Source organism: Periplaneta americana, chromosome 13, assembly GCF_040183065.1.
Source record: "Periplaneta americana isolate PAMFEO1 chromosome 13, P.americana_PAMFEO1_priV1, whole genome shotgun sequence".
NCBI classification, from domain to species: domain Eukaryota; kingdom Metazoa; phylum Arthropoda; class Insecta; order Blattodea; family Blattidae; genus Periplaneta; species Periplaneta americana.
Genome location: NC_091129.1, coordinates 129,282,807 through 129,304,603, shown reverse-complemented (window position 1 = coordinate 129,304,603; position 21,797 = coordinate 129,282,807). Strand labels below are relative to the sequence as shown.

The following is a 21,797-nucleotide window of genomic DNA, read 5'->3' as shown; positions in this document are numbered from 1 at the left end:
TAATGCAACACTTAGCCAACCTGTATTTACTGAAACAATTACTCATAGTTTAAAAAGAACGTGTTGTCACGGCAGAGTAGCAAGGAAAAAGCTATGGATCACGGAAGTAAATCGATGCAAGAGATTGGACTTTGCGAAAAGATATGTAAATTGTAGTGAAGAATTCTGGAAATCAGTCATCTTTAGTGATGAAAGTAAATTCAACATTTTTGGTTCGGATGGACGAAATTTCGTGTGGCGCAAAGTTCATACAGAGTTAAAAAAGGAAAATCTCCGCCCAACTATAAAACATTGTGGTGGTGGTTCTATGGTTTGAGGCTGTATGTCTGCTATTGGTGTAGGGTACCTAGCTTTCATAGAGACCACAATGAACCAGTACGGCTACCGTAACATTTTGAGACAAAATCTTCAACGAAGTGCAGAGAAAATGTGCTTGGGGTCGTACTATCAATTCCAGCATGACAACGACCCAAAACATATGGCCCTCAATGTTAAGTTGTGGTTTCTATATAATACCTCAAAATGCTTGAATACACCACCTCAATCCCAAAATCTCAATCCGATTGAGAATTTATGGTGGGAATTGGAAAAATTTTATTGGGTTATTTTACGACGCTGTATCAATATCTAGGTTATTTAGCGTCTAAATGATATGAAGGTGATAATGCCGGTGAAATGAGTCCGGGATCCAGCACCGAAAGTTACCCAGCATTTGCTCGTATTGGGTTGAGGGAAAACTCCGGAGAAAACCTCAACCAGGCAACTTGCCCCGACCGGGATTCGAACCCGGGCCACCTGGTTTCGCAGCCAATAAAAAAAAAATACATCGTGCAGACTGGGAGATATTTTCAAATACGATACAAAGAACACATCATAGCCACAACCGAATCGTAGTGACGCAGGTTCGAACCCGCCTGGGTCATGAAGGAATTTGTGATGGACAAAGGGGACGCGTGAGATTTCTATCGGGGTTCTCCCGTTTCCCTCGCCATTATCATCATTCCACCAATACTATCAGTGCTCCACAATCACTCTCACTCTGCAAGGTTCCGAGTCAGGCCTTCAGAAAAAATAAAAATTGCTAAAAGTTGGACACATTGTGTTTAATAAAGACTATTAATGTAATCGCAAAGTCACATATTCTCCAAGAGTATCCGATAGTTCAACTTTACAACTAAACAATGTATTATACAATAACAACCCCGATCATCAGATTGGCTATTTTCATGTTATGAAACATATAAAAGAAAACAGCCACTATCTCCACTGTCCAAAATGAATTTTTTGCTAACTACAGCTGCAAGCAATTTCATCAGGATTATAACGGGACTTCTTCTGCAGTCGCTAGATGGCAGCATAGTCAAATTGATAAAAGTTGTTTTGAAAATGTATTAGGCTAACCAGTCTGTTATAGGCCTATGTGATCAGGGATAACAACATCTAAAGAAACATTTTAAATTTATACAAATCTGGCTTTCAGGTAGTAGCTCCCTGTAAAGCAGGTTTGAATAATTCCAAGGAAAATTTGTTCCGGGGCCGGGTATCGATCCCGGGACCCTTAAGTCACACAAGTATTTGTGTGCACTCATAGTTGAGTTCTGGCGTCTTGTCAGCTCATTTGAGTCGTGTGGATACAAAGGAAAAAAATTGTGAAGGGTCTCGGGATCGATACAATTTTTCCTTGAAATTATTTAAAATTTAAATGTAAATAATAGTATTGTATCGTAGAAAAAAAAAATAAAATAAAAATAATAATAATAGTAATAATAATAATAATAGTAATAATAATAATAATGCCTAAGTATTCAAAATGAAGATCCATAATTCATTACCGGTACAATTAATTACTTATTAAGATTGTCTCAGTTTGGCACTGTCACGCTTTTCCCTACGGCCTACACCATCTTCACGCTGGCTTGAGAGGGTTTCTCTGTCCCCCTTGTGAAGCAATCACTGCGCTATAGGTCATTCGTTATCTCGTGAAACCTAGTTGTGCGTGAGGGGAAGAATAAAGTGTATTGGGAAGTTTCCCTCCCTCTCCCTCGCTACGCTTCAACTTGTAGCTAGCCAGCTCACTTCCATCATAAGGTTCTTACTATGTGTCACGGTACAAACATGTATTTGGTTTCGCGAGACAACGAATGACCTACACATGAATTAGATTATTAGTGAAATAAGACTATTGTGTCGAAATCGCTAGACTATTTAAATCAATAGCTTCGCTATGTTGCCGCTCTCGATGGTTTCACGGTTGTCATGCCGGGTTCAAACCCGGCTGAGGGCAATGGAGTTTTGAGCAATAGAATTTAGCATGATCTCCTTCGGGAGGGAAGTAAAGTTATGGGTCCCGTGTCGTAGATGTATGTTAGTACGTAAAATAACCCTGTCTTTTATGGGGCTCCACGCAAATCTTGTCAGTCATTTATCGTTCACATTAAATTTCGACGCTGAATAACCTCTGCAGTTGAAAGTACAACAAAAGAAAATACAGCAGTACTTCACCATGCTGTTGGAGAGCCTTCACAACACACGCGGTATTAACCTTACAATGATTTTTCGACGTCCTACTGCAAGGGTACGATTTATGTTTCAAAAATCGGCCAGCACAAATTGGATACAATACCTCATTTAGGGTACAGCAGATAGACAACATCTGAGTAGGTATTATACGATCAAGAAAGTAAGGTCCCTGCTAGTCCCTGAAAGTCTGTGATTTTCTCGCTGTGACAGGTTTGTCACTGGTTCCGACTGTAACTGTAATTCCAAAATCACAGCTCCAAGAAATAGCCATAGCGACGGCGACTGATGTACATATATGTGGCAGCTCCAGAGTCCAGACAATTGCAATTCAGAAGATTAACTTGAAGGACAACATAAGTGGCATGTAATTAATTTTCATCCCACTCAAAAGTTTAACATCGGCAACTCTATGATACTTAAGCTCCAATGCACTCGCTATATTCTTCCACGAATGACCCAACCATTCATAAATATTCTTGGGTGAATATACGTGCCTACACATCGCGATAACAGCTCAGAGCGTGTTTTGTTTTTGGTGTAACAGCCGCGCTAATCACTACTGTTAATATAAGACATGGCACAGGTATACCAACTGAATTTACACAGGAGCGATGATCAAACATCAGATTCTGTCGGCTCGTGATGAGAAACATTAACAATCGCCGTGAGTCTTCCGAACATAAAATCACATTTGCACTGTGACAAAATCGCTATTATCTGTCACAGCGATTTTTCAGGAGCTATCACAGTTCGGAGCTGTGACGACAAAACGCTCTCATCCCACCTCTACCTGCTGTTATGTTTTTGTGTAAACTAAACGATGTAGTTATATAGTAAATCACAGTAACAGTAAAATCGAAGTATTGACTTTGCAACTTCGTAATACCACAGTCTAGTATATACAGTCACGAAGCTTGAGTTGTGAGGGTGCTAGGAACAATAGACTGTGCCGGTACTATTTCGCATTGTCTGTAATGAGGCGATATTAGCGATCCTAGCGGTTAGCAACTATCTATGGATGCATATTTACTACGTATTGACCTTCGTGACTATATAATTATACTAGACTGTGGTAATACTGCAGTGAACTCTTATCATTTATTTATGTTGTACCTACGTTAAAATGACATTTTCTCGAAAACTAAATACAGCACGTTAATACGTTTCTAAATCCTCTCTTTCTTTTGGCCCTCTCTTGTTCTACACTTCACATTTTTACTGATAAGAATGGATTTCTTTGCACAATTTGTCGCTATCTGTTGGGATACGGAATTCTTATCTTATCGACTTCACATAACTTAAGTAATAACATTATGAACTCTTCCCTACTCTTGTTCTCGTTTCGTTTTTAGTTCCTCCATTGCCACCACTAAAAAGGAATTTAGTATGATAGTAATAGCTTAGTAGACCCAAATTAACTAGAAGCGTAAGCCTAAAGGCTGGTTCACAATAAACCGGGAATGGAAACGACAACGAGAACGGAAATATTGTTAAAATAAATGTATTCAAATGTGAGCATTCAGAATTAGCTATTGTGAATGCTCACATTCAAATACATTTATTTTAACATTATTTCCATTCTCGTTCTCGTTTCCATTCCCGGTTTATTGTGAACCAGCCTTAATCCTAATCACCTACTTTCTTCCAGGGATCTCTCGCGTCCTCAGGGGTTGAGTCCACGCTTCTCATTAGATTAGATTCACGGCCTGAAAGCACGTCGAAAATAATAAAAACTGTTCACAGCTTCCTTCGAAAGGGAAGTAAAGCCGGGAGATCCCATGTTGTAGATTTACATTAAAAAGAACCCGTTCGCTGAATGAAATAGTTCTTGTCCAGTCAAAATTAAATTCTGTTGACCATACCTATCATTTTGTCATCGGAGATCATAAATTTCACCTTGCAGATGTCTTCAAGAATTATATGAGTAATTCTTCACGTTGCAGCACTAATTTAGCGAACTAAGTAATTAACATATTCAATTACCATATCTGAAGTTGTTCCTAATGTTTAAATTATATATAAAAAAAACCATTAATAAACTTTAATGAAAACCAGCCGAATCCTGGGAATGCACTATGCACAATCAGACTTTTTTTTAAGTCGCTGCATTTTCAAGTTAACATCGCCGAGCCAATTAGGCCTAGGCCTACTTCAAATTTTATTACTCACGATAGAACACTAAAAACTAGCCTATTATTGAAGAAACTGATCTTTGAATTTGCCAGTATTTCTTAATTCTCCATTATTTTTTAAATTAAAATATGAGAAAGCTCGAGAAATGTTGGTATTGCAAGAAATCAAAGGGCTAATAGGCTATAGCTCGGCACTAGTTTAGAGCCAACTACTAGTAAATAGCGTCCAACACAAATCTCGTAAATGAACCGAGGGCCGTTAAGTTCATCAATCGATATTTTATTTACGATATACAGTACATAGGCCTAATTCTAAAACGTATTTTATATTAACTATTCCTAAAATTGCTTCTCTACGCTTTCAAATGTCCCATTACGTAGGCCTATGCAACGCTGGAAATACAATAATATTCATGTAAAAACGACATAAAACCTGTGTGCAATTAATACAATTATCTAATTACAAGAATTATATAAAACTTATTTTGCACATACCAGTACTGTATGAATAACAACGGATGGAATGAAGACAAGTAAATGGTACCAGAGTATTAAAGCATCATTAAAAATCTACAGACGTATCGGTTAAATCTCCAGATTCACTACTTATCATTTGTAGCTAAATTAAGAATAGATTACAATATAGTTTTGTACAGCTTCCAACTCTCTGATCCGTAAACATGCCTAGTGAATTATATGAGTAGGTCATCCTAACTAAATATTTTCATCGGTAAAAATAACAGGGAGCTTTGATTTTTTTGTCAATTTTTATTTGTAGTTTAAACCATGATTGACCATAAATATTTGTTCCACTAATTCTACACCAAACAATATAGGCCTACAGGTAACAATAGAGTATCACTACACTAATAATGCAACTACACATAAGTCACACAACAAAACATTCGAAGATCCAATCATGTTTCGATTTGCTCTGATGGGATTGCTGACGAATGTAAATGTCAAATTGTAAATAGTACTGAATAATAATAACGAGGATTGGATTGTCGCTTTTATTACATTACTAATGTACTAAAATTTGGAAGTTTGGCGTTAACATCACTAATTCTTTCACTAAATACTGTAATACATATTACACAACATACGCATTATGCAGAACATAACACACTCTCATTCGATCATCGCATTGTTTACAACTTCCATTCATTACATACAGCCTTACCTTCATATCATTTATAATTTGTTGAAATAGTCCTCCGAGAGCACTGCATTCCCTTTCAATGTTTCCTTCCATATTGATTTATTGAGCTTAGTCCACTCCTAACTGGGATGAGAAACAAATTATTCGTGACCCTTCCAAGCGAAAGTGTTTAACAAAAACACAAACACGACATTCATCATGAAATCATAACATGAAAACACTGCACTTATCATAGAGGGGTGTAGCCCATCTCGCAACACGTTCAATAATCGTTTAAAACGCCTCTTTCACCCTCCTAACTTCGCATCAATAGCCATATGATTACATTAATACGTAATAATTATGAAACTCAAGTCACTATAGGCCAACATACACAATGCACTTGTAAACAGGCTGTCACACAAATTGCAAACCTATCACCACATCTAGAATTTAGGAATATATGTGTTGTAATGATTAGGCCATTAGCTTAACGAGAAATATAGTTTGACATTTCTGAGGAATAGTTAAGTATACGAATGTTTATTATTACACTAATGCAGTCCTTTCTCTTCGCGCACCATAACGATCACGATAACGGCTTTCACTCCGATCATTATTTCCACAGACTATTTCTTGCTGCAGCTTGGTCTGTTTTATCTGTTTCTACACGGCCAGCACCTTACGGCTTACTACAGCCCTTACTCACTGCTTCCATCTGCAGTGTGCTTGATGATTTCCATCCAGTCTCGTAGCAGACTGTTCGCCATCTAACAACAAACTTGGCAAGTAAGTACAATCAATCACGGCTGACTAACTACGATATCCCTGAACACTCTAAACGAAGATCATGTGACTACGCAGAGTAAAGTATCTAGTGCATATTATTCGCATTACAATGACAAAGAACAAAACTTTTAGCAATCAACGAAGTTTCTTAGCAAACATCTACAGAAAGCTAAAGCGCTTGTAGCGCACCATCACGGCAGTCACCGGTAGTTACTGTATCGAGTTCACCTGTTACGGCCATTGGTTACGGTTACAGCTGTGACAGTGCTGACATCCATTTTTTGTACCGTATTGTGGTATCACTTCAGTGTTGTTGGATTGTGTATGCAATATGTAATTATGATACTAAATGTATCAGAAATGACTTTTAATGAACTTTAACATATAATGAGAATGTTGTAGGGCGTGTGTAATTGTTGTTAAGTATTTCTGGAAGCACTAGACGTGAATTACTATACTTGTCTTGTTTTAGATTACCAAACAAAATGTCTTTCCTGAGGGGATCTGCGAATTACGTGTGGTGCACAACAAGTGTATTAGGAAAAGGTGCTACTGGTGCAGTGTTTCAAGGAGTGAATAAAAATAATGGTGAACCAGTGGCTGTGAAAACATTCAATCAGCTGAGTCATATGAGACCACATGATGTGCAAGTCCGAGAATTTGAAGTATTAAAAAAGGTTAAACATGAAAATATTGTTAAACTTCTTGCCATTGAAGAAGAACAGGAAAGTAGAGGTAAAGTCATTGTCATGGAGTTGTGCACAGGTGGGAGTCTCTTTAACATTTTGGATGATCCAGAAAACACATACGGTTTACAAGAGGAAGAGTTCCTATTAGTTTTAGAACATCTCTCGGCAGGTATGAAACATCTACGAGACAACAATCTTGTCCACAGGGATCTAAAACCAGGAAATATCATGAAATTTATTTCTGATGATGGTAGTACAATTTATAAATTGACTGATTTTGGAGCTGCTAGAGAATTGGAAGAAGATCAACAGTTCATGTCACTGTACGGAACGGAGGAATATTTACATCCAGACATGTATGAACGAGCTGTGCTGCGGAAGCCAGTGGGTAAGACTTTTGGAGCCACAGTTGATTTATGGTCCATAGGTGTCACTTTATACCACGTTGCTACAGGGAATCTACCATTTCGACCATTTGGTGGTAGACGTAACAAGGAAACCATGTATTATATCACAACAAAGAAAGCGTCTGGGGTTATTTCCGGTTTCCAGACGAGTGAAAATGGACAGATAGAATGGTCCAAAGAATTGCCTCACAATTGTCAGTTGAGTACAGGGTTGAAGAAGCTAGTCACATCTCTGTTGGCAGGATTGCTGGAAGTAGATTCTCAAAGAATTTGGAGTTTTGAAAGATTCTTTAACGAAGTAACTTCCATTTTGTCGTGCAAACTCGTACATATTTTTTATATGAATAAAGTACAAAGTATAAGGGTATACCTTCATCCTGATGATACTTACGAAGAACTACAATGTCTGGTGCGCGAACAAACTGATGTGGCGTCATGCAACCAAATTCTACTCTATCAGGAATCTGTGTTGTTGTCAGTTGTTGAAGATTCAACTCCTGGTCGAGGTTATCCCACAACACAAGAAGACAAGCCACTTATGCTCTTCAGCAAGGAAAATAATAACGTTATCCTAGCTTCAGAAGGAGATATACCGAAATTTCCTACCTTCCCCAACCTTGTGTCAGTGGAGACAGATGCAAGTCTTGCGAAAACAGCTTGCAGTGTTGGGCACGCTTGCAAGAGGCGTGTGGAGAAGCTTTCCCGCAGCAGTCTGCTTATCCATGCTTGTGTAGAACAATTCACTGCACTGGTCAGCAAAGATCTTGAGAGTGTAGAAGCAAAGAGCAAGAAATTGCACGAGATCACAAGATGTATGGAACAGACTCTGGACGTCATGTCGTGCGCTCAGAAGACAATACAAGAACTCATAAAGACGTTTGGAAATTTTGATTGGAGGATAGGAGGCGAAGGGGATAACAACAAGGAACTGACCATTCCAAGCCACGAGTTGGTGAATGAGCTTGCTCCAGCTATTCAACAGCTTCATCAGCGCTATGTAACAGAGAACACCCTGAGGAGAGAATGGTCTGCCACTACGCGGGGTCTTCCCTGTCCTGCCAAGACGCGTGCCCCTGCACGTGCACGCAGCATGGTGGACCGCTTGCGGGACTCGTGGCAACATCTCCTGCGGGACCGAGCGACTAGGAGCCTCACATACAACGACGAGCAGTTCCACGTGCTGGAGAGGATCAAGGTGGGTGAGACTGGACGGCGACTGCGCACGCTGCTGGACGTGGAGTGTCAGCCTGCCGTGGCCCAGCTGGCCGACTGCTTGGCGGACTGGTACAAGATGGCACAGACTGTCTACCTCCAAGCTCGCATCCTGGACAAGGACGTGGACGTGTATGAGAGACGTCTGGAAGGAGTCTCTAGCCGTCTGACCGAGCTCAACAGTGCCTTCTATCAGAAGTTACAGGCAAAAAAAGACTCGAGAACTAAAGTTGCACCTGCGAAACAGACGCACAAGGTGCGTCAAGATGCTAAAGTTATTCATAATAGCTTCAAGGATATCATGGCCCTGCAGGAGGAAGTGATGTCAGTGGTTAAGGAGAACTCCCAAATTCTGTCTCAGTTCCAGCAACTGGCTGGTACTCTTGGTGATACTATCAGTAATGGAAAGGAAGAATGATAGAACGTTTCAGTACTATATTCAACATGAATATAGTAAGGTGGGATTTCCCACAACTCTCTTCTGCATCAGTGGTATTCAATCTTTGTTGTTAGCGTAGCCTACCCCCAAAAAAACTTTTTTTTTACCTTTGCACCTCAAACTGCATTTTAATTATATGAGAAATAACAAAAAAAAAAAACAATGAAAATATATGTAAACTGCAATAATTATCAACAAATATAATATAAATATGTCAAAATTTTTACATACATAGTCTGTCAATGGGATGCGTACCTCTTGAGACAACCCTCCATACCCCTAGGGGTACGCTTACCAAGATTGAATACCACTGCTGTACATTATATTCCCTTTGTATGATGCTGTATGTTGTACCTTCACACGAATATCTTCCCTTCATATACTGACATAGAATTATTGACTGTAGTATGGTATCTTATAAGGTATTTCCATGTTATCCTGTCGCAGAGAATAATATTTTTATTATTCTATAGGCCTATCACTCTGTATTAAAGATTAATAGAAGAATGGACCTAGAGAAGAGTTAGCCCTGACCTCTTTAGCCTTGGAAGACTCATTCTGCCCACATATAAAATGTTAGAGGTAAAGCAAGCTAATTAATCAGTCTTAAAACTTAATTGATACAAAGAACTTACATTAAATCCCTCGTGTTGGTGCTCTCTACTACAGATTTTAAATTCGAATTTAAGTAATTAATGGTCGTATCTTTTAAGTTTTAATTAATCACTATCATACTTATTGGCCAGGCAATCTCTTAACCCACAAATTCAAGAGTACAGTGTCCCATCAACTTACAGAAACCCACAATTCTGTTCCTCCCCCCCCCCCCCCCCCCAAGACCAAGGTCTGTATAGTATTGTTGTTAAAGGAGCTTCATATCAACGGCATAGTTCAAAAGGGAAACAAATACAATTTAAAGTTTTGGGGAAACTGAATATTAAAGCTGCATGTGATTGTGAAAAGTGCAATTAGCATGTTTTAATTTTAAACTTGTATATTGAAAACATCATTAACAAAATTTGGAGTAATTTCAACGATTATTTTATTTTTCACAGAAACATAAAGCTTTCAGATGCAAGTTTTTCAAAACGTTAAATTTTGAGTTGTTTTCCTTTTGAACTGGGCCATCGATATTAACTCTCAAGTCCATACAAGATAAAAAGATGACGAGAACCTATAGCAAACCTCTCATTAAAGTGGAATAATTGACCTAGAATTTTTAAGACTGATCTAAAAAAAAATTGTTATTCCCTGTGACATGGTTAGAATACTTAAAACGAACTCTACTATTCATACTAATTCTGTTATAAAATTGTTTTCTGATTAATTTGTCTTGTCTTGTAATTCAGAGTAATGGATTTTACTTCTTCATTGAAATTAAATTTGGTAATCTTTCGTCCTTGTTAATTTTTTACATTAATTGATGGATTTTAATCGGCTGTTATTATCATCAGGAATAGATAAAACTCCAAAATTTTCAGGCACCACCCCCTCTTTTTCAGAAGCCACATTATTTTATCCATACATGCAATGAGAAAACCATCCAATCTAAGATAAAGATACATTTATTAAAAGATATTAAACAATATTGTAATTAATTAGGCGTAATAAAATACATTACACATTCGAACTTCTTTCTTCTACCACTTTTGTTAACATGTACTAGTTGTACCGACAAACGAAATTGAAGTCTTAAAAAAGATTTTTAATTTAATATAAAACTCACGTGCCACATAAATATTTTTAGACTTCACAGTGACCTGGTGCCTGGGATTTGTCTACCCCTGATTATAACCATAACATAGGAACACTTATGAGGGGTCAGAAGCAAAGAGGTGGAAGTGCACTTCAGTTACTTTTAAGGAAATGTGAATGAAAATGTTTTAAGCTTTCGTAAATTCCGTGAAGTTTTGATTTTAAATTTTAATGTGTGATGATGTTTGCCACTAAAATTTTTTATGGTTTACCTAGTCCTGGATGCGTTTAATTCATCTTTTTAGAAATGTCACTTGTACCCATTTGCTTCTGACCATCTCATATGTAAAATAGGCTAATTGTCATAGGCCTACATCTTGTTGGAAAGTGTGTAGCTGTATTTCCAGTGGTGTTAATGCAATTTCAGTATCCTGTGATTATTTAGTAGTAAAATTTCAGAAAAGTGACTTTTTTTTTTTTTTTTCTAAGAATTGAAAGCATTGCCCACTATTTTAAATTTCATGGCATAATCACACCCGAAGACAAGCATTTCATTTTGGAGTAAGAATGGTCGAAAGTAGTCATGAAAACAAGTAAATAATTTATAGTAAAAGTAATGCTCTAATATGAAGTATTTTTAATAGAAAAAAAAGTGACCACAGTGACTGGCCTTGATCTCCATCTTGTGCTGGGGTTGAGAACTATTTAGACTCCTCTCACATTCTTTTCTTCCGTCACTTGGTGTTACAATAACCAGAAAGAATCTTACTTTTATTATCTCTATTAATAATGTGCCTTGTTTTGTTATAGTTATTGGTATTTTGTCAGTTCATCTTTGACCACCTTACTAGTAGTATATTCTGTGAGTATTGGACTTGATAGTGACTTCTCTCAATAGAAAACAATGTGATATAGGAGAAATCATATTAATTGTGATTATGTTGGTCTTGTGAGTTTGTATGTTTTAGTAATTTTCAATTGCTCTTGATGAGTAATTCATAGAATGATGTCTTAATAAAAACAAACTTTTAATACATATCTTAGATATTTAACACGAAAGAAAGATAAATATAAAAAGTGCTAATAAGAACAGTTAATCTGTTTTATCTGAGATTGAAGATATGCTACGGGATTACATGCCATTCATCTTATAGTTCGATAAAACCTCGGAAAAAAGCAGCTAGATAATTAGTGACTTAGTTCAAACTGGGATCGATCCCATGCCCGAGAATAACCTCAGAGCATTAATTCAGCATGTACTGGTGACAGTCAGGCTGTGTTGAACAATATTGCACAGATGCAAACGATGTACAAGAATGGTTCCAAAGATGTGTATTTGAAAATAATAGTATAAATATTCAGAACTGAACCCACATTCATATGAACTTTCAAATTCATAATTAACCAAGCCAGTATAACCTCTTTATATGCATTAATCTTAATGTTTAATGGTTCTGAGGAATTTAACTGACAACATAAGGCAAAACTGAAATGCATAAAAATGTTAGCATCCACTCGTATTTTAACAGCTCTGACCTGATATTAATAATCACATTACTATGATTACAGTGCATTTCCGATAAAAGTTTTTCAAAGATGGTAACTGTTATTTGCTCCATATTCACATGCTCATTGTGTTCTCAAACCCAGCAAAGATTTCGTTTTCACTAATCCATATACTGTATTCTCTGTGATAATGGCAGTATTCAATAAAAGTTAATGATAAATGTAGCATTTTATATTTTCTGCAGACATTAATTTGTGTATAAAAGAATTTGTAGTAGGTTTTCTGTACCTGACGTATTTTGTGCAATGCTGTTAAGAAAAAACGAATTCATAACAGATAACAAATAAATGGATTCTTTTTACTTTCTTAGAATAATGGTTATGAATGTGTGTGTATGTTTAAGATATTTGTTTTTCTATGACCAGTTGAGAAAGTTTCTCCAAGTAGAACCTGAGCACAGTTTCTTTTTCACATATCATCGATATCGGTTAATACGTTTGGGTTTAGTGTTTCAAAGTATGCTTGCTTCTAAAGAATTTATGGATTTAGTGTATCTCCAATTTAATTATTACATCTTATCATCGAACTGTGGCTAACATTCCAAGTCGCATGAAAGACAAAGATATAAAATAAAAAGATCTATTTATAGATCGTGGTTCTACTAAGTTGCTTTACAATTTACTAATATTTATCCAATGCTTAAAAATGATTCAGAATTTACTGCAGAATGATGGTAATTCTAAGAGTGCAAGAATTACGTCAATTCCACAGAAATCTGAAACATTAAAGTGAATTCAATTAAAAAAACTTTCTCACGTTTGAAAATCTAATTTTAAGTAAAATGGTACTATGCATATTTTTAAATGTATTTTAATTGTTCAGTCCAGATGTTTGTTAACCTGTGTAATGTTTTGATACCGAAGAAACTTTGTTCTGTGCACGTAAGATCCATATATCATCTGCACTGAATTGGGTTTGTACACTTGTTTAAATCAAATAGAATTTAGTAAGACACCTGAAAATACAATCATGAGCGATCAAGACCTAAATTTAATAATGTATACTTTTTATTGTTTTGGTATACCAAAAGTTTTATAGACTATAAGTGATGAAGAATGAGTGAAAGGATACTTTTAAGACTTTTTAAATATTATGCGCCTATTTACTGGAGAAATGTATATAATTCACGAAGTAAGGGAATAGAATCTGTAACTACTTAATCTGTACTTTGTTACGTCCTTTAAAAATATATTGTTCTTTCTAAGGCCTTACTATAGTGATAGAAGACTGTTGTTTCTTACTATAAGAATTATCATAGTGTTTGGTGTAAACCTTTCCTTTTGCAATAAATGATCACATTATTACTATTATTATTATTATTATTATCATCATTATCATCATTATTTACCTTTGATTGGGGTTCTGGCTGATGCATCAATTATTATTATTATCAGACAGTATTCCAGCAATAAGTATTTGTTTATTCTTTGGGCGCTGGGCAGTACGGTACTTGAGCGATTATCGGCAACCATACCCTTAAATTTATGGCGCTTCACCAAATCAAAACTGACATGTATACTTACTAACCATAATATGTTGTATTTAACATTAATTATTACATGTTATAGTAATTACAGAATTTTGTACTCACCTTCATGACAGTAGCTGCTGGAAATACCGACCGAATTTTAATTGCGTCATGAATGTTATCTTTCAGTTCAATTGTGCGAGGATTATTTGCAAACACTCTATGTAATGCTGAGATATTCTGTGCTGGAATGTACAGTAGTAGCAAAAAAACTGGACCGACTCTTGTAGCTGATTTCAGAGCCTTGTTCACTCCAGAGCACGATAGACTGGTAACTAAGACTTTCGTGGTTTGAATCCTGCCTGGGAAGGAAACTTTTTTTGTTCCTTATTCAAATTTATTCCCAATACTTTTCGATTGCTGATAAAATTCATGTTCTGGGAATAATAAGTTAATTAAGTAGTAAAATATCGCTACAAGGGTCGGTCCGGTTTTTTTGCCACTGCTGTATGTAGACAAATCAGTGCAGTGGAGCTTATGTCTGTGAACGAGGATTTTTTTACAGCAATATAAACTCTGTATAGTGCGGAATGGTCAACACTTCTACCAGCTATTGTCATGAGGGTGAGTAGAAAATTCTGTAATTAATATAACATATAATAATGTTAAATACAACATATTATGGTTAGTAAGTATGCATGTAAGTTTTAATTTGGTGAAGTGCCGTAAGTTTAAGGGCTCGGTTGCCAGCAGCCAAAGAATAACCTGGTACTTGTCGCTGGAATGCTCTGCATCTCACTTAATATGTATCAGAATAAAAACAATTGTTGCATACATTTTAACTCTGATCACTGAAATATATTACTACTCAGCGATGTAAGCAATGAGGGGAAAACTGAACTACCCATCCTACCCCCTTATCTCCTGGCTTAATTGCCTCATGAGTGATGCCTTATTGGTGTCACGAGGTTCAATTGTGCGAGGATTATTTGCAAACACTCTGTGTAATGCTGAGATATTCTGTGCTGGAATGTACAGTAGTAGCAAAAAAACTGGACCGACCCTTGTAGCTGATTTCAGAGCCTTGTTCACTCCAGAGCACGATAGACTGGTAACTAAGACTTTCGTGGTTTGAATCCTGCCTGGGAAGGAAACTTTTTTTGTTCCTTATTCAAATTTATTCCCAATACTTTTCGATTGCTGATAAAATTCATGTTCTGGGAATAATAAGTTAATTAAGTAGTAAAATATCGCTACAAGGGTCGGTCCGGTTCTTTTTTTTGCCACTACTGTATGCAGACAAATCAGTGCAGTGGAGCTTATGTCTGTGAACGAGGATTTTTTTACAGCAATATAAACTCTGTATAGTGCGGAATGGTCAACACTTCCACCAGCTATTGTCATGAGGGTGAGTAGAAAATTCTGTAATTAATATAACATATAATAATGTTAAATACAACATATTATGGTTAGTAAGTATGCATGTAAGTTTTAATTTGGTGAAGTGCCATAAGTTTAAGGGCTCGGTTGCCAGCAGCTGAAGAATAACCTGGTACTTGTCGCTGGAATGCTTTGTACATCTCACTTAATATGTATCAGAATAAAAACAATTGTTGCATACATTTTAACTCTGATCACTGAAATATATTACTACTCAGCGATGTAAGCAATGAGGGGAAAACTGAACTACCCATCCTACTCCCTTATCTCCTAGCTTAATTGCCTCATGAGTGATGCCTTATTGGTGTCACGAGGTTCCACTATGAGAATGGGAGGAGAAACAGTTAAAAGATACGAGATCGCTCGTCCTTGCAAGGGAATTTGGAGCTGAGAGGAAACCTATTGGCCACTTTTAACTCTAATTTTCATTGTTCCTTCTGAAGGGAAAACGCCGAAATTGGGCATGAGTCGCCGAAGATGTTAAAAGCCTGGGCAGAGCAAATGGTGGGAGGGAAGTATTGCTATCCTTGCTAGAAAAGGGATCCAAGCCCTTGCACTGGACTCATTTGAGTGACACTTTAATAAAATCACTCAAATATCCAAGATGACATGTGAAGATCTTAATTTTGAAAATGCCGAAATTTATGTGGGGGAGCATGTAGGTCGTGGCCCATTTCATTTAGGGCTGATCCCGACATTTGTCATAGTGCCTTAGAAAAGCCAAAGGTAGAATGAAGCTCTTTCAGTTTAGGAGACTAGCCAATTGGCTGAGATAGTTCTAATAAAATATGGCCCCTGAAGGCATGATGCAGGGAAGGATAAAATGTTTTGTACAGTATATTCGATAATGGAAGTCTTTTATCAATGAAATAGTACCTTAGTAACATTAAGAAGTCTAAACACACCGACATTAGAGCAGTGTCGGATTTGAGTCGACTGCAGGTGGATTAATTTGACGTAATTATCAGCTGAATGATGCATTGATTGATATTAAATATCTGCCATTGTGCAGGCCAAAGATCAATGTTCTGCTCACTTTCAATTTAATAAAGTTGTTTCTGACCAAGCGTCATTGTGCATGTTTTATGGAGTTGACAGAGTTGATGAAGAAATGGTGGTTTGTTTGAATTCTAAATGTCATTGTGGATGTGAACAATAATGAGTAACATTCTTAACTTGAACTAAAATTTATTGGTATAGTTATATATAGCCATGTATGGTGGGTCCCTATCACCATGGCATGGCGCGTCCTCAGGTTGCGGATAGAGGAGACGGCCTCCAGATATGGAGGGTAGCTGCGAATATATTGAATAAGCAGTCGTGGACAGCCGATAAGGGGTGGTCCTCTAGCTTGGGGGTTGGGCAAAGGGCTAACAACCCATCACCGTAAGAAACAGCTTGTTACGAATCCCTACAATAAGGATAATATTGGTGTGGATTTGAGGGAGGTGGGGTATGATGATGGAGACTGGATTGGTCTTGCACAGGATAGGGACTGATGGCGGGCTTATGTGAGGGCGGCAATGAACCTTCGGGTTCCTTAAAAGCCATTTGTAAGTAAGTATAATTATATATAGACCTATGAGCCACTTTTTTTTTTTTTTTAGTGTTCTGTGAAATATATTTGTACGTACTATCTACAGCAGTGGTGCCCAACCGGTGTGTTGCGCAGTCCCACGGAGTGTGTCGCGAAATTTTGGAATTGAAAAATACATTTTATGCCATCCAGAAAGTCTCCTTACAACGCATTTTTATTTACAACGAAGTATTTGATATGATAATTTTATTTTGAGACAGATTTTACCAATGAAATAGTGCTCAGTTTAATTTTTTCTGCCTGGCGATAATTCGAATGAAAGTGAACACTTGAAATAATGCTTAGTAATTCGTTTACTCTTCCCACTTAGTACTAAACAAAGTTTGGAATCGTCAGAACATATTGGTCAGTTTCAGTATATATGTGTGAGCGCGACTAGTCTATTGTATCAAAGTGCTTTTATTTACATTTTATCATTGACACATTTTTAATTCGAAAAAGACGATCTGAATCAAGTTCTGGGTTAGCTGACAACAGTTCTAATTCAAATAATGTCACTTGCAATATCGTTTACGTGGCGTGGAGATGAATATAAACAAAATCCCGAGTGTCTTATATGCGGAAATGTTTTGTCAAATGAGTCGATGGTGCCGAATAAACTAAAAAGACATTTAGAACCACCGTTTTCAACGTCATACTTGTGTCAATCAGCATTTTCTACCATAAAAAAAATTGGTGAAATCTTAAACAAAGGAACACACTGCTGCATCTTGAAGATGATTTACATGTTGGCTTGTCAATCATAAGATCACCTATAGAGAAACTCTGTGCAATCCACAAAGGACGGACTTTACTTTATTTCAAATAGGTGAGTTCTCAAAAACGATAAACATTTTTTATCGGACATCCAGCATCATAAATAGGTTGGGATTTTTTACTTTTGTTTTCTTCTAATGCCACTCAAGTTACTGCTTGCTTTTTTAGAATTTTCCATTGTGTATTAACATCGACCTATCTACAACACTGGAAGTCTGACACTACATAGAAGTTATCAGTGCTTTTTTTCTCGTGGAACGCACTGGAACGGCGTTCTGGCACGTTTTTGTTGCATTCATCATCATGGAACCGAAATATGTGTGAATAACTATGTTTTTAATATAATTTTTCTTTGAATTCCGCTTGGACCTTGAAAGTCTTAGTTGGACGAAAAGGAGGTTAAAAACGGATAAATTCCTGTGCAGTGAACAGTAATCATCTCCCCGTCCGCTATAAAATATTCTACACAAAGTTCCATAATCTTTTTCTCCAAAAGAAAAGCACTATTTTTTATTATTAATAAAAACAAGTGTGTTGCGATATCGTGGGCATTCAGTAATGTGTGCTGTCAGTCAAAAAAGGTTGGGAACCACTGATCCAGTATAAAAATAGTAAGGTGAGAAATGTACGACAATTTCACGCTGAAGTACGACATTTTTCATAAGTTGGTACGACAGTTGCATTTCCTTTATCTGGCAACCCTGCCCCAGCAAATTTTTAACTATAGATGATAGATAAAATGAGAGGAATGTAGAAAGTATTGGTGGAATGATAGAGAGAAAAGGAGCTCCCCGAGAAAAACCCTCTACAACATCTGCTTTGTTCACCACAAAGACCATCATGACTTGGACAAGAATCAAACCTGGGCCATCTGGATGGAAGACCAGCATTGCAGAACTTGAGCCACAGACATAGCTGGATTGTTACGCTTGTCAAGCATTATAAATTATAACTCTTTATTAAGATTACTTTTATACACATAATATTTAACAATGTTATTTACATCCTCTATACAGTATATCACAAGTTACAATTCCCTTTACAGATAGCATAAAAAACTGGATATTCTAAGATAAACTATCATCCACTAGCAGAGACCACTCATTCAGTTTCATGTAATACATTTATTTCTTCCATTTGTACTTAAAATATCTTGGTTTTAAAATATTTACAGAACAACACTTTCTTTCTTTTAAATACAAAATTCATGTACATTTTATGCAAAATATCACTTAAAGTCTTCGTGTCCTCATACATTTTATTCTCGCTCCAATGCGTCCTATGTAAAAATGAAACAAAACTTTTTGTAAAATAAAGTTCTTTGGCTTTTTAGAAATGAATAAACTTGATTGATTTACTCATATAAAAAGTTACGTAATGTTGCTTTTAAACTGTAGAGTCTGTATAGTATCTATGAGAATATGTGACGATTATATAGTATAAGAATGGAATGAAATTGGCAGGTAAAGCCGAATTACTTGGAAAAGCTTTGTCCTATAGCAATCCAGTTCTGTCAGGATCTGGCAGAGAACAAATCCCATTTCCTTTAATGGGCAGCCATGAAGGAACCGAGACCACTATTGGACCCTATTTTTATGGCACTTTTATTATGCGTGCCATAGTAATAAAACTACTGCAAAAATGCTTTTCCTAGAATATATGCATCCAAAAATAGTGCATGCATGTAGAATTGTGAAATGTACAATAACTAAAATGTACAAGATGTTTCAATGATTGTGTTACAATTTTTAAGGCCAGTAGGGGTCATAAGAAGGAATTTGAGATTAGAAACCCACGTCCAAAAACCCAGCTCAAAGTTATAACATGTAGTAGTTCCCACTGAAACCCTTGGAGCCAGGCACACCCCTCTTGCATACACTCATACTTATTGGGATCCCTATCATCACACACACAAAGTTTACCAGCAGATCTGTAATAACTAGAGACCAGCACAATATGAAGAACATTTTGCCAAAATATTAAATTTATTTTCGTAAAATATGACAATTTGAAATAATAATTATTTCAATGCTAAAATATATTCGTTCCTAAACCATTTGGGGCATGTTTACATCATCATTTACAAAATAACCTGTAACACATACATAGTGTTCTGCCAAATGGCAGATCTTTCACTACAAACCCAGCATTCTCCATGCCTTCCTCGTAAGAATTAATAATTTGACTATATTATGGGTAGATATATGCTACCAAATGAAATACAATGAATCTGCATAATTAAACAGTTTTTCAGCATCATCAAATGCAAGAACAAGGTAACTCGATTTTTTACATTGAAGAGAATAAAAAAAAAGTTCTTACATTGGCTGGATTCAACACTGGTTACAATACAACATAAGTAATTTTTGTATATTTTCTGACAAAAGATCACACCTTCTGTCAATTAATACTGTTTTATACGTTGAAAACTCCATGAAGTTGCAAAAAGAGCACAAATTAAGTAGATGCCAAAATTGATGTTTGAAATCTGTTTAAAATGTTAATTTAGATGTATGAAAACAGACATGGCAATATTGAAAAGACTTTGAATGAATTCGAAAGAAAGAGCATATGTGGAATAGGAGCCACTTATTTTGTTTTGGTTCCTCGAATTCATTGATGCTTCGAGTTCAATGACTATAAAGGAGAATTTAGATTTCACTTGCCCTTGGGAATCTCGAATTGCTGGTAGAATGGGTAGCTTGGGTTTCTTTTAAGTGTTTCCTGGAAAAATCTTTGTTATATTTTTATGACTGGAAAGCCATGTTCAGTGATTGTTTTTAAATTTTTTTTTAGTTGTTTATTTGTTGCTATATCAACAATTAGGTCATTTAGCGTCGATAATCAATTCAAGTGGGAATTGAATCTGCACCGAGCACAACTCTGGATCGGCAGACAGGCACCTTAGCCAACTGAGCCGCACTGATGGTTGTTATAGAAACATTAACAGGGAGGGGCGCGGAATCTTACAAAATATGAAGACTTTTTATGAATTTTACCAAAACATTATGAAATATGAACATATATTTGGTATGAATTGTACTACACACAGTGAATCGTGTGTATCTAATGGCTATCCACTTCACTTGCATGATTCGGCTTCCGCATATTGCGAATAGATGGCAGGACTGTGACCCATGTTCAAGTTGCATACCACTTCCGACAGGCCATGCTATGCATGATGTGTATCTGTGAAGAATTATGTCGTGTACTAGGGTGAGTGTGTTCGTATAAGTGTAGTGTAGGGAATGAGTGAGGATGATGAGGAAGGGAGAAGAAGAAACCCAGAGCCGACATATAGCCTATTCCTGTCAAATAGCACCAAAGAGGCCCCAGGCTTAATGTCCTCATCTGATGGACTAATCACTATCAACAGTGACATATAATGGAGTCAGAAGCAAAGGGGTACAAGTGACACTTTTAAGAGCATGAGTTAAATGCATCTAAGGAAAGCTAAAACATTTTAAATTTTAGTTAGAAAGGGATATATCTTTTAACACATCACACACTAAAATTAAAATAAAAAATTTCACGGAATTTACGAAATCTTAAGTACTTTCAACCATATTTTCTCACAAATAACTTAAGTGCACTTATACCCCTCTGCTTCTGACCCCCTCATATTATGCCTTCCCTTCATATGCACTGCAGAGAGATTTGGGATTTAATCCAGGCATATTGGTGCACAATCTAGTGATTAGAAGTTGTATACAACCATCTCTCCTAGTCACGAGGTAGAAATTTTACATGAAAATTTGTGACCCTGTCGGGAATCGAACCCGGGCCGGCTAGTCTGGAGACAGACACGTTACCACAAAGCTAACTCGGCAGACACAGTGAATTGTGAAAATCATTTTTTTCTCATACAGCTAGTAGGTATGGTTTAGAATATGAAATTTCATATTTTGCCTGTCTGTAGTAATAAATCTTCGAATATTCAAAGGA

At 36.6% G+C, this 21,797-nt stretch overlaps 2 protein-coding genes across 8 annotated transcripts in view; one reads left to right on the top strand and one right to left on the bottom strand.

The window, feature by feature from the left end:
- mim (missing-in-metastasis) overlaps positions 1 to 6,480 on the bottom strand; it is a 332,503-nt gene extending 326,023 nt beyond the window's left edge. For all 7 annotated transcript variants that reach the window (XM_069844237.1, XM_069844238.1, XM_069844239.1 and 4 more), the window contains exon 1: positions 5,836 to 6,480. In XM_069844237.1, coding sequence (XP_069700338.1) covers positions 5,836 to 5,907 — 72 coding nt within the window. In that variant the 5' untranslated portion in view covers positions 5,908 to 6,480. The remainder of the gene's footprint in view (positions 1 to 5,835) is intronic.
- A 172-nt stretch (positions 6,481 to 6,652) lies between these two features.
- Positions 6,653 to 13,901, top strand: IKKepsilon (I-kappaB kinase epsilon). The gene has a single exon (XM_069844244.1). The coding sequence runs from the start codon at positions 7,068 to 7,070 to the stop codon at positions 9,306 to 9,308; it is 2,241 nt and encodes a 746-aa protein (XP_069700345.1). The 5' UTR covers positions 6,653 to 7,067; the 3' UTR covers positions 9,309 to 13,901.
- Positions 13,902 to 21,797: the final 7,896 nt, after the last annotated feature.

Coding starts and splice junctions, on each gene's coding strand:
- IKKepsilon (XM_069844244.1), top strand. CDS start 7,068: ATGTCTTTCCTGAGGGGATCTGCGAATTACGTGTGGTGCACAACAAGT.